At 45.9% G+C, this 13,678-nt stretch overlaps 1 protein-coding gene across 1 annotated transcript in view; it reads right to left on the reverse strand.

The window, feature by feature from the left end:
- Positions 1-2,042, reverse strand: part of LOC134945686 (uncharacterized) — a 50,253-nt gene extending 48,211 nt beyond the window's left edge. Inside the window, exon 1 of the mRNA XM_063935127.1 lies at positions 1,655-2,042. Coding sequence (XP_063791197.1) covers positions 1,655-1,973 — 319 coding nt within the window. The 5' untranslated portion in view covers positions 1,974-2,042. The remainder of the gene's footprint in view (positions 1-1,654) is intronic.
- Between the last annotated feature and the right edge of the window lie 11,636 nt (positions 2,043-13,678).

Raw genomic sequence — 13,678 nt, forward strand, 5'->3', positions numbered from 1 at the left:
GCCACCGCTACTACCAGCCGTACAGCATTTACACTGTGAGCCATCCGGAGGTATCGCAGGAGGAGCCGCTGCTGCTGCTACCAGCCGTACAGCATTTACACTGTGAGCCATCCGGAGGTATCGCAGGAGGAGCCGCCGCTGCTACGAGCCGTACAGCATTTACACTGTGAGCCAATCCGGAGGTATCGCAGGAGGAGCTTAAGGCTGATGATTTCTTTCTTAGATGTATGTGAACCTTTTATTTTGTCATTAAATCACTGATACTTTTATACTCACCTGGTGCGCCCGTCACTTTCTGTCTTTTACATGTGTCTGATAAACATCTATATTAAGGATAAAGAACTCGCTTTGGAAGCTATGATAAGGACCTGAGTGAACTCTGCGCAACATATTTCTTTGTGTATATATATATATATATATATATATATATAGAAACACACAAGTATCCTTATCTTGCGCCAACTCAGGAGCGACACACTGGGAGAGATCCTCAAAAACATACAGAGAAAAACACAGATTCCCAAGTGCGCTAATAATAAAGTGTGATTACACAATTCTTCCAGCGTTTATTTCCAGGCCAATTAATAAAAAGTTATTTTAATAACGTATGATAAAACGCATGAGTTTTAATTCACAAGTCAATATTTAAAATTATATCTATAAAATACAGTCACGACCAACATGTTTGTAAGATGGATCCTAGATACTCCCTCACCTTTTTCAAGGTGCAAGCTCGAAGGGAGTATCTTCACAAACTAGGGTGCGATTTTTTTATTTTATTTTTTTGACTGACAAACCCCAGTCAGTCAAAAAAATCGCACCCTAGTTTGTGAAGATACTCCCTTCGAGCTCGCACCTTGAAAAAGGTGAGGGAGTATCTAGGATCCATCTTACAAACATGTTGGTCGTGACTGTATTTTATAGATATAATTTTAAATCTTGAATTGTGAATTATCATGTTTTATCATACGTTATTAAAATAACTTTTTATTAATTGGCCTGTTGGCCTCTTGTTTGGGTGATTTTCTGGTGAGCTGTGTCTGTTACAGGTCCCCAGATCTAAACATCCTCCAGTCCATACTTTCCGACGAAATAAACGCTGGAAGAATTGTGTAATCACACTTTATTATTAGCGCACTTGGGAATCTGTGTTTTTATATATATATATATATATATATATATATACAAAACAAGATCTGAGGGCGCTAAATATAGGAAATATTATTGAACACCATTAATCATCACAAGGAATTACATCCATAATAGCTGTTAAGGTGTTAAATTCAACATGTCATTGAGCATTTTTAAAATTAATCACTTTGTCCTGAGTCTGTTAACAAATTTTTAAATTATCTGTTTGTCTAGATAATGATTAATGGTGTTCAATAATATTTCCTATATTTAGCGCCCTCAGATCTTGTTTTGTATTTGTTATTCATTGGACTTTAGCTAACAGAAAGTCCTTCTAGAGGTGCTGCTTGATTTACTCTTTAGCGCGATTTGGGAATCTTGTCTGTACATATATATATATAGTCTTCAGCATGACATTACTATTTATGACTTGATTAGCTTTATATTCCACCAATATAAAAAATAGAATAATGAAATAATGACAGATGATTAATCTACGTCATATCTACTGTAGAAGATGTACCTAGCTGTCCGTATACTTCTCCCAGTTCATAGTTGTTCATGACGGAGCATCCTCGGTTGTCCACTAGCGTCAGTGTCTCTGACAGTGGATAAGTGATCCTCTCTGTGGTGTTACCTCCGTCTGTCTTTGTCACATCTGCATGAGTCTGGAACTCTTTGTCTTCTAGGACATACTTGCAGGAGTTGATGAACGATGACTTCCCATGTCCTAGAAATCCGAAGAGCTGGAGGAGAACACGGGTGAAACCCTTATTACCAGTCTGACAATCATCTAGGCTGAAGTTAGTGATATATTGCGTCATCTCAGGGATGGAATTCATGGTCTTTGTATGGTCTCCTGACAGTTATCTCCTCAGTGCTCACAGGTGATGAGAAGGGGGAGAACAGCAGCTGCCCTCCTTATATAGACTGGAACCAAAAGTGAAAGTAGTTCTGTGGTCTGTTATGTAGGATTTGGTTCATTTACAAGAAAAGAAAGTTTAATAGGAACCCACTGATAACTAGTGATGTGCACCGGAAATTTTTCGGGTTTTGTGTTTTGGTTTTGGATTCGGTTCCGCGGCCATGTTTTGGATTCGGACGCGCTGTTGCAAAAGCTCCCTGAATTTTTTTTGGCGGATTCGGGTGTGTTTTGGATTCGGGTGGTTTTTTTACAAAAAACACTCAAAAACAGCTTAATTCATAGAATTTGGGGGTCATATTGATCCCATAGTATTATTAACCTCAATAACCATAATTTCCACTAATTTCCAGTCTATTCTGAACACCTCACACCTCACAATATTATTTTTAGTCCTAAAATTTGCACTGAGGTCGCTGGATGGCTAAGCTAAGCGACACAAGTGGCCGATACAAACACCTGGCCCATCTAGGAGTGGCACTGCAGTGTCAGGCAGGATGGCACTTCAAAAAAATAGTCCCCAAACAGCACATGATGCAAAGAAAAAAAGAGGCTCACCAAGGTCGCTGTGTGACTAAGCTAAGCGACACAAGTGGCCGACACAAACACCTAGCCCATCTAGGAGTGGCACTGCAGTGTCAGACAGGATGGCACTTCAAAAAAATTGTCCCCAAACAGCACATGATGCAAAGAAAAAAAGAGGCGCAATGAGGTAGCTGTGTGACTAAGCTAAGCGACCCAAGTGGCCAACACAAACACCTGGCCCATCTAGGAGTGGCACTGCAGTGTCAGACAGGATGGCACTTCAAAGAAATAGTCCCCAAACAGCACATGATACAAAGAAAAAAAGAGGCGCACCGCGGTAGCTGTGTGACTAAGCTAAGCGACCCAAGTGGCCGACACAAACACCTGGCCCATCTAGGAGTGGCACTGCAGTGTCAGACAGGATGGAACTTCAAAAAAATTGTCCCCAAACAGCACATAATGCAAAGAAAAAAAGAGGCGCAATGAGGTAGCTGTGTGACTAAGCTAAGCGACCCAAGTAGCCGACAAAAACACCTGGCCCATCTAGGAGTGGCACTGCAGTTTTCTAGCGAGAGGATGAGTGCTTCCATCCTCATGTGAATCTGAACCACTAGCCATGAACATAGGCCAGGGCCTCAGCCGTTCCTTGCCACTCCATGCTGTAAATGGCATATTGGCAAGTTTACGCTTCTCATCAGACGCTTTCAATTTTGATTTTTGGGTCATTTTACTGAACTTTTGTTTTGGGGATTTTACATGCTCTCTACTATGACATTGGACATCGGCCTTGGCAGACGACGTTGATGGCATTTCATCGTCTCGGCCATGACTAGTGGCAGCAGCTTTAGCACGAGGTGGAAGTGGATCTTGATCTTTCTCTATTTTAACCTCCACATTTTTGTTCTCCATTTTTTAATGTGTGGAATTATATGCCAGTATCAATAGCAATGGCCTGCTACTATATATACTGCGCACAACTAAAATGCACCACAGGTATAAAATGTAGATGGATAGTATACTTGATGACACAGAGGTAGGTACAGCAGTGGCCTTCCATACCGTACTGCTATATATGCTGGTGGTCACTGTGTCAGCAAACTGCACAACTGAAATACACCACAGGTATAGAATCTAGATGGATAGTATACTTAATGACGACACAGAGGTAGGTACAGCAGTGGCCTTCCATACCGTACTGCTATATATAGTATACTGGTGGTCACTGTGTCAGCAAACTGCAAAACTAAAATGCACCACAGGTATAGAATCTAGATGGATAGTATACTTAATGACGACACAGAGGTAGGTACAGCAGTGGCCTTCCGTACCGTACTGCTATATATAGTATACTGGTGGTCACTGTGTCAGCAAACTGCAAACTAAAATGCGCCACAGGTATAGAATGTAGATGGATAGTATACTTAATGACGACACAGAGGTAGGTACAGCAGTGGCCTTCCGTACCGTACTGCTATATATACTGGTGGTTACTGTATCAGCAAACTGCAAAACTAAAATGCACCACATGTATAGAATGTAGATGGATAGTATACTTAATGACGACACAGAGGTAGGTACAGCAGTGGCCTTCCGTACCGTACTGTGAATAGTATACTTAATGACGACACAGAGGTAGGTACAGCAGTAGCCTTCCGTACCGTACTGCTATATATAGTATACTGGTGGTCACTGTGTCAGCAAACTTCAAAACTAAAATGCACCACAGGTATAGAATGTAGATGGATAGTATACTTAATGACGAGACAGAGGTAGGTACAGCAGTGGCCTTCCGTACCGTACTGCTATATATAGGATACTGGTGGTCACTGTGTCAGCAAACTGCAAAACTAAAATGCACCACAGGTATAGAATGTAGATGGATATGGATAGTATACTTAATGACGACACAGAGGTAGGTACAGCAGTGACCTTCCGTACCGTACTGCTATATATAGTATACTGGTGGTCACTGTGTCAGCAAACTGCAAAACTAAAATGCACCACAGGTATAGAATCTAGATGGATAGTATACTTAATGACGACACAGAGGTAGGTACAGCAGTGGCCTTCCGTACCGTACTGCTATATATAGTATACTGGTAGTCACTGTGTCAGCAAACTGCAAAACTAAAATGCGCCACAGGTATAGAATGTAGATGGATTGTATACTTAATGACGACACAGAGGTAGGTACAGCAGTGGCCTTCCGTACCGTACTGCTATATATACTGGTGGTTACTGTATCAGCAAACTGCAAAACTAAAATGCACCACAGGTATAAAATGTAGATGGATAGTATACTTAATGACGACACAAAGGTAGGTACAGCAGTGGCCTTCCGTACCGTACTGTGAATAGTATACTTAATGACGACACAGAGGTAGGTACAGCAGTAGCCTTCCGTACCGTACTGCTATATATAGTATACTGGTGGTCACTGTGTCAGCAAACTTCAAAACTAAAATGCACCACAGGTATAGAATGTAGATGGATAGTATACTTAATGACGACACAGAGGTAGGTACAGCAGTGGCCTTCCGTACCGTACTGCTATATATAGGATACTGGTGGTCACTGTGTCAGCAAACTGCAAAACTAAAATGCACCACAGGTATAGAATGTAGATGGATATGGATAGTATACTTAATGACGACACAGAGGTAGGTACAGCAGTGGCATTCAGTACCGTACTGCTATATATAGTATACTGGTGGTCACTGTGTCAGCAAAACTCTGCACTGTACTCCTCCTATATAATATTATACTGGTGGTCCTGACTTCCAGTCCCCACAATAAAGCAGCACACTGAGAACAGATATGGAGTGTTTTTCAGCAGACAACGTATACTTGTTGTCACTGTCAGCAAAACTCTGCACTGTACTTGTTATGCACACCAGTGCCTGCAGGAAAGTACTGGTGTCAGAACTGTTATGCACTCCAGTGCCTGCAGGACTGTACTGGTGTTTGAACTGTTATGCAAAACAAATGGACTCACAGACAGACTGGGGAATATGACATAACGTACACAGAAGGTGATAGGGTAACAAAATACACACAAAGTGAACAGAGAAGCCCAGAGGCTAAGGAACTGGGTATCTCTCTTGTATTACAAATGCTCAGATGGGAAAAGCAAGATGTTGTGTTTTAATACGTAGAGAACCCGAAATGCTGTTGCTAAGGGCAACAGCAAAACCCTAAAGGGTTTTAGGGTCTCCTGCCCTGTGCTGCCACGTCGTCATGGCAACCGGGAGACAAGTGCTAGTGGAGTAACCTGAGCGCAGCTGATACTCCGGTTCGGGTCTTTTGCTGTGCAGTGGTTATAGGCTCTGTGCATGGCAGGGGATCCGGTGCTGGTTTTTGTGCTCACAGTCTGTGAGGTCTGAGTGGGGCGTGGACAGCACCTGCTTTATAAGGCCTCTTCTCAGGGTAAGCAGATGCTGCTGAATCTTTGTTGGTTAGTCAGTTTCTGAAAGTTAGCCAGTACTGTGTAGCTTTGTATTTGTTTGTTGCTTACTGCAAATAGGCCTGGGGATTTGGTATTACACCCTGCCAATCCAGACCTAGCAGTAAGACAGAAGTCAGTCGTTTAGCTTGCTGGGGTTCTGTTACTACTCTGTGAACTTAGCAAGTTTGCGGCTGTATTCTAAGACTTGCCTGTCTAATCCTGTCTCACTGTGCTGGATGTCAGGGGTCAGTTTAGTGGCAGTAAGCTGAACCTGTGCACTGCAAGTGAGAATTAGGATTGTGGAGACTCTCCTTGTGTCTATCATTCCATCTCTGACCAAGGAGTTTACTGCCACACCCGTTGGTAACCCTTTAGGGTTTTGCTGTTGCCCTTAGCAACAGCATTTTGGGTTCTCTACGTATTAAAACACAACATCTTGCTTTTCCCATCTGAGCAGTTCTAATACAAGGGAGATACCCAGTTCCTTAGCCTCTGGGCTTCTCTATTCACTTTGTGTGTATTTTGTTACCCTATCACCTTCTGTGTACGTTATGTCATATTCCCCAGTCTGTCTGTGAGTCCATTTGTTTTGCATAACAGTTCAAACACCAGTACATTCCTGCAGGCACTGGAGTGCATAACAGTCCTGACACCAGTACTTTCCTGCAGGCACTGGTGTGCATAACATATTCAGCAGCCTAATACTCCTGTTGAAATTTTGTGGGAATATGGAGCATACCCCTCAAAATACGTTGCAACAGGTGGTCGATCAGGTGCAGGTCCTGACTCGACAATTTAATGATTTGTCCATTAAAATGCACACCTCCCAGGCTGCTGGCGGAGCTCCCGCAGCAGCAGCACCTGCAGGGGTTAAGGAGCCGAAAGTAAATCTCCCGGATCGTTTTTCTGGAGATCGCTCGCAGTTCTTTTGTTTCAAGGAGAGCTGCAAGCTATACTTCCGGCTTAGGCCTCAGTCTTCTGGGTCGAGATTCAGCGGGTGGGCATAGTGATTTCCTTGCTACAAGGAGACCCACAGGTCTGGGCATATGGGTTGCAGCCTGACTGTCCGTCGCTTAAAAGTGTTGATGCTTTTTTTACGGCACTGGGCATGTTGTATGATGACCCTGACAAGACGGCCTCAGCCGAGGCTCAGATTTCGATCCTTAAGCAATGGCGAAAGCAAGTTGAGGTTTACTGTACGGAGTTTCGGAGGTTGGCCCAAGATACCCAGTGGAATGACCCAGCCCTGAGACACCAGTACCGAAGAGGTCTTTCTAACCAGATAAAGGACCAACTGGTACAATATCCCTTGCCTGATAGCTTGGATCAGCTCATGCAGTTATCCATCCGGGTGGATAGACGGCTGAGAGAGCGTAGGCTTGAAAGGGAGACTGAGATTTCCTTCCTTCCCAAGGGAACCTCAGACTCTGAGGAATTTTCCGAGGAGCCTATGCAGATTGGGGCTACCCGCCTCTCCTCGCGTGAGAAGACGCGGAGGAGACAGCAGGGGTTATGTGTGTCCTGTGGGAATAAAGGTCATGTGGTAGTATCATGCCCAGAAAAGCCGGAAAACTTCAGGGCCTGAGGGTGATGGGAAATATCCTGTCAGGCCAGAAGTCAGAATTTCCCAAGAAGACTTTTATCATTCCGGTGACCTTGAAGATCCTCGGTCAAACTGTCAAGACTGAGGCCTTTGTGGACAGTGGGGCCGACGGGGTTTTTATGGACCGCCAATTCGCCCTGAAACACTCTGTACCCTTAGTACCCTTGGCATCGGAAATTGAGATTTGTGGGTTAAACGGGGAACCATTATCCCAAAGTAAAATTACCTCTTGCACTAGCCAGATTTCTTTGTTTATTGGAGCCACACACTCTGAAAAATTGTCCTTTTATGTGACTGTCTGTACTTTTGCCCCATTGGCGTTGGGGTTACCCTGGTTAAGGGCCCACAATCCTCAATTTGACTGGGTCTCTGGGGAGATTCTTAGTTGGGGTACTGATTGTTTCAGGAGTTGCTTGAGCCTTCCAGTCAGGCTCTCGCAGCTAAGTTTGCCAGGATTGCCAGGGTGTTATGCAGATTTTGCGGACGTGTTCTCCAAAAAGTTGCAGAGGTACTACCTCCCCATCGCCCCTATGACTGTGCCATTGATTTGTTGCCAAATGCTAAGCTTCCCAAGAGCAGGTTGTACTCCCTGTCACGTCCTGAGACTCAGGCTATGGCAGAGTACATTCAGGAGAACTTGGCTAAGGGATTTATCAGACCTTCACAGTCTCCAGTTGGGTCGGGGTTCTTCTTTGTGGGTAAAAAGGACGGTTCGTTGCGACCCTGCATCGACTTCAGGGAATTGAACCGTATCACGATTAAAAACTCATACCCACTGCCTCTCATTTCGGTCTTGTTTGACCAGCTTCGTACTGCCACCATTTTTTCTAAGATTGACCTACGCGGTGCGTACAATCTAATCCGAATAAGAGAGGGGGATGAATGGAAGACTGCCTTTAATACCCACTCAGGGCATTATGAATATTTGGTGATGCCTTTTGGGCTCTGTAATGCCCCGGCAGTCTTCCAGGATTTCATGAATGATGTGCTCAGGGAATATTTGGATAGATTCTTAGTTGTATACTTAGATGACATCCTAATCTTCTCCCATTCCCTGGAGGAACATCGGAAGCATGTACGCTTAGTCCTCCAGAAACTCAGAGACCACCGGCTTGGGGCGAAGCTGGAGAAGTGCGAATTTGAAGTTCAGCAAATCGCATTTCTAGGATATATTATCTCCCCAGAAGGTTTCCAAATGGAGGGTTCCAAGGTACAGGCAGTCCTGGATTGGGTGCAGCCCACTAGTTTGAAGGCGCTTCAGCGTTTCCTGGGCTTTGCGAATTTTTATAGACGATTTATCGCTGGATTTTCGTCTATAGTGGCCCCCTTGGTGGCACTCACTAAGAAAGGGGCGGATGTTGCTCACTGGTCTTGTGAGGCTAAAGCGGCTTTTGCCCGTCTCAAAAGGGCATTTGTTTCGGCCAAGGTGCTGCGACACCCAGATCCAGAGCGTCCTTTTGTGGTGGAGGTGGATGCCTCTGAGATGGGTATTGGGGCAGTGCTTTCTCAGCTGGGAGTGTCTGATAATCGCCTTCATCCCTGTGCTTACTTTTCCCGTAAATTTTCGCCTGCCGAGATGAATTATGACGTGGGTAACCGGGAATTGTTGGCTATTAAGGATGCACTCGAGGAGTGGAGACACTGGCTTGAGGGGGCTAAGTTTGTGGTCTCAATTCTCACTGACCATAAGAATCTGGCATATTTAGAGTCAGCGAAGCGGCTCAATGCCAGGCAGGCACGATGGGCTTTGTTTTTTGCTCGCTTTAATTTTTTGATAACATATCGCCCTGGGTCAAAAAACATCAAGGCTGATGCGCTCTCGCTGAGTTTTGCTCCAATCCAGGAGACCACCGAGGAGCCGTTGCCCATTGTTTCCCCATCATGTATTAAAGTGGGCATTACCCAGGACCTCTTATCATTAGTCCTTAGAGGACAGGATCAGGCTCCTCCAGACCTTCCGGTAGGTCTTTTGTTTGTGCCTCCTAGGTTAAGACAGCGAGTGTTCCTGGAATTCCATGCCAAGAAGTCTGCAGGTCACCCGGGTATTGCCAGAATTCGGGAGTTGCTATCTAGGGTGGTGTGGTTGCCCTCGGTGGCTAAGGATGTGGATCAGTGAGTTCGGGCATGTGACATCTGTGCCCGAAATAAGACTGCTAGAGGGGTTCCTGTTGGCCCATTACATCCACTCTCTATCCCATCTAAGCCATGGACCCACATTTCAATGGATTTTGTGATGGACTTGCCCAAATCCTTGGGGATGACAGCCATCTGGGTTGTCGTTGACAGGTTTTCGAAGATGGCGCACTTCGTTCCACTGGTTGGGCTGCCATCGGCCAGACGCCTGTCTGAATTATTTATGCTGCATGTTGTGCGTCTCCACGGGTTGCCACTTGATGTGGTCTCTGACCGCGGATCCCAGTTTGTGGCCAAATTCTGGAGGGCATTTTGTTCCGATCTCCAGATTTCTGTCAGCTTGTCATCGGGCTACCATCCGCAGTCTAATGGGCAGACTGAAAGGGTGAACCAGTCCTTGGAGCAGTTCCTCAGGTGTTATGTCTCCAAGTGTCAGACTGAGTGGGTTGCTCATCTGTCCATGGCTGAGTTTGCCTATAACAACGCTGCTCACTCTGCTACAGGGATCTCTCCCTTCCTTTGTGTGTATGGGCATCATCCTAAGGCCAATTCTTTTGACCCCCTGGACTCCACGCCTGGTGGTTCCTCTGTGGTTTCGGTCCTTAGAGGTATTTGGCGGAAAGTGTAGAAAGCCCTTGTGTCTGTGTCATTAGTGACCAAAAGGGTTTTTGATAAGCGGAAAAGACCCTGCAGCTTCAAATTAGGAGACTTCGTCTGGCTGTCTACCAAGAATTTGTAGTTGAGACAGCCATCTCATAAGTTAGGCCCCTGGTTCATCGGCCCTTATAAGATCACCAGGTTTATCAATCCGGTGGCATTTCAGTTAGATCTGCCCCGTTCTTTGGGTATCAATAAAACATTTCATTGTTCCCTTTTAAAACGGGCGATTAGTAATCCTTCTTCCAGTGGAAGACCTTCCCCTCTTCTGATACGTGGCCAGAGGGAGTTTGTTGTTGAAAGGATTCTTGACTCCAAGGTGGTTCGGGGTCGGCTGTCATTTTTGGTGCACTGGAAGGGGTATGGCCCGGAGGAGCGGTCGTGGGTGCGCAGTTGTGATCTTCATGCCCCCAGACTGATACGCTCTTTCTTCTCGCAGTTCCCCGATAAACCTGGTGGTAGGGGTTCTTTGACCCCTCGTCAGAGGGGGGGTAATGTTAGGGTCTCCTGCCCTGTGCTGCCACGTCATCATGGCAACCGGGAGACAAGTGCTAGCGGAGTAACCTGAGCGCAGCTGATACTCCGGTTCGGGTCTTTTGCTGTGCAGTGGTTATAGGCTCTGTGCATGGCAGGGGATCCGGTGCTGGTTTTTGTGCTCACAGTCTGTGAGGTCTGAGTGGGGCGTGGACAGCACCTACTTTATAAGGCCTCTTCTCAGGGTAAGCAGATGCTGCTGAATCTTTGTTGGTTAGTCAGTTTCTGAAAGTTAGCCAGTACTGTGTAGCTTTGTATTTGTTTGTTGCTTACTGCAAATAGGCCTGGGGATTTGGTATTACACTCTGCCAATCCAGACCTAGCAGTAAGACTGGAGTCAGTCGTTTAGCTTGCTGGGGTTCTGTTACTACTCTGTGAACTTAGCAAGTTTGCGGCTGTATTCTAAGACTTGCCTGTCTAATCCTGTCTCACTGTGCTAGATGTCAGGGGTCAGTTTAGTGGCAGTAAGCTGAACCTGTGCACTGCAAGTAAGAATTAGGATTGTGGAGACTCTCCTTGTGTCTATCATTCCATCTCTGACCAAGGAGTTTACTGCCCCTGACACCTAGCACAGTGAGACAGGATTAGACAGGCAAGTCTTAGAATACAGCCGCAAACTTGCTAGAAGAAGAACCCTGACCCAACTGGAGACTGTGAAGGTCTGATAAATCCCTTAGCCAAGTTCTCCTGAATGTACTCTGCCATAGCCTGAGTCTCAGGACGTGACAGGGAGTACAACCTGCTCTTGGGAAGCTTAGCATTTGGCAACAAATCAATGGCACAGTCATAGGGGCGATGGGGAGGTAGTACCTCTGCAACTCTGCATAACACCCTGGCAATCCTGGCAAACTTAGCTGCGAGAGCCTGACTGGAAGGCTCAAGCAACTCCTGAAACAATCAGTACCCCAACTAAGAATCTCCCCAGAGACCCAGTCAAATTGAGGATTGTGGGCCCTTAACCAGGGTAACCCCAACACGAATGGGGCAAAAGTACAGACAGTCACATAAAAGGACAATTTTTCAGAGTGTGTGGCTCCAATAAACAAAGAAATCTGGCTAGTGCAAGAGGTAATTTTACCTTGGGATAATGGTTCCCCGTTTAACCCACAAATCTCAATTTCCAATGCCAAGGGTACTAAGGGAACAGAGTGTTTCAGGGCGAATTGGCGGTCCATAAAAACCCCGTCGGCCCCACTGTCCACAAAGGCCTCAGTCTTGACAGTTTGACCGAGGATCTTCAAGGTCACCGGAATGATAAAAGTCTTCTTGGGAAATTCTGACTTCTGGCCTGACAGGATATTTCCCATCACCCTCAGGCCCTGAAGTTTTCCGGCATTTCTGGGCATGATACTACCACATGACCTTTATTCCCACAGTACAAACACAACCCCTGCTGTCTCCTCCGCGTCTTCTCACGCGAGGAGAGGCGGGTAGCCCCAATCTGCATAGGCTCCTCGGAAAATTCCTCAGAGTCTGAGGTTCCCTTGGGAAGGAAGGAAATCTCAGTCTCCCTTTCAAGCCTACGCTCTCTCAGCCATCTATCCACCCGGATGGATAACTGCATGAGCTGATCCAAGCTATCAGGCAAGGGATATGGTACCAGTTGGTCCTTTATCTGGTTAGAAAGACCTCTTCGGTACTGGTGTCTCAGGGCTGGGTCATTCCACTGGGTATCATGGGCCAACCTCTGAAACTCTGTACAGTAAACCTCAACTGGCCTTCACCCTTGCTTAAGGATCGAAATCTGAGCCTCGGCTGAAGCCGTCTTGTCAGGGTCATCATACAACATGCCCAGTGCCGTAAAAAAAGCATCAACACTTTTAAGCGACGGACAGTCAGGCTGCAACCCATATGCCCAGACCTGTGGGTCTCCTTGTAGCAAGGAAATCACTATGCCCACCCGCTGAATCTCCGACCCAGAAGACTGAGGCCTAAGCCGGAAGTATAGCTTGCAGCTCTGCTTGAAACAAAAGAACTGCGAGCGATCTCCAGAAAAACGATCCGGGAGATTTACTTTCGGCTCCTTAACCCCTGCAGGTGCTGCTGCTGCGGGAGCTCCGCCAGCAGCCTGGGAGGTGTGCATTTTAATGGACAAATCATTAAATTGTCGAGTCAGGACCTGCACCTGATCGACCACCTGTTGCAACATATTTTGAGGGGTATGCTCCATATTCCCACAAAATTTCAACAGGAGTATTAGGCTGCTGAATATGTTATGCACACCAGTGCCTGCAGGAAAGTACTGGTGTCAGAACTGTTATGCACTCCAGTGCATGCAGGAATGTACTGGTGTTTGAACTGTTATGCAAAACAAATGGACTCACAGACAGACTGGGGAATATGACATAACGTACACAGAAGGTGATAGGGTAACAAAATACACACAAAGTGAACAGAGAAGCCCAGAGGCTAAGGAACTGGGTATCTCCCTTGTATTAGAAATGCTCAGATGGGAAAAGCAAGATGTTGTGTTTTAATACGTAGAGAACCCGAAATGCTGTTGCTAAGGGCAACAGCAAAACCCTAAAGGGTTACCAACGAGTGTGGCAGTAAACTCCTTGGTCAGAGATGGAATGATAGACACAAGGAGAGTCTCCACAATCCTAATTCTCACTTGCAGTGCACAGGTTCAGCTTACTGCCACTAAACTGACCCCTGACACCTAGCACAGTGAGACAGGATTAGACAGGCAAGTCTTAGAATACAGCCGCAAACTTGCTAAGTTCAC

The sequence above is a fragment of the Pseudophryne corroboree genome, chromosome 7 (genome assembly GCF_028390025.1).
Source record: "Pseudophryne corroboree isolate aPseCor3 chromosome 7, aPseCor3.hap2, whole genome shotgun sequence".
In the NCBI taxonomy this organism is placed as follows: Eukaryota; Metazoa; Chordata; class Amphibia; order Anura; family Myobatrachidae; genus Pseudophryne; species Pseudophryne corroboree.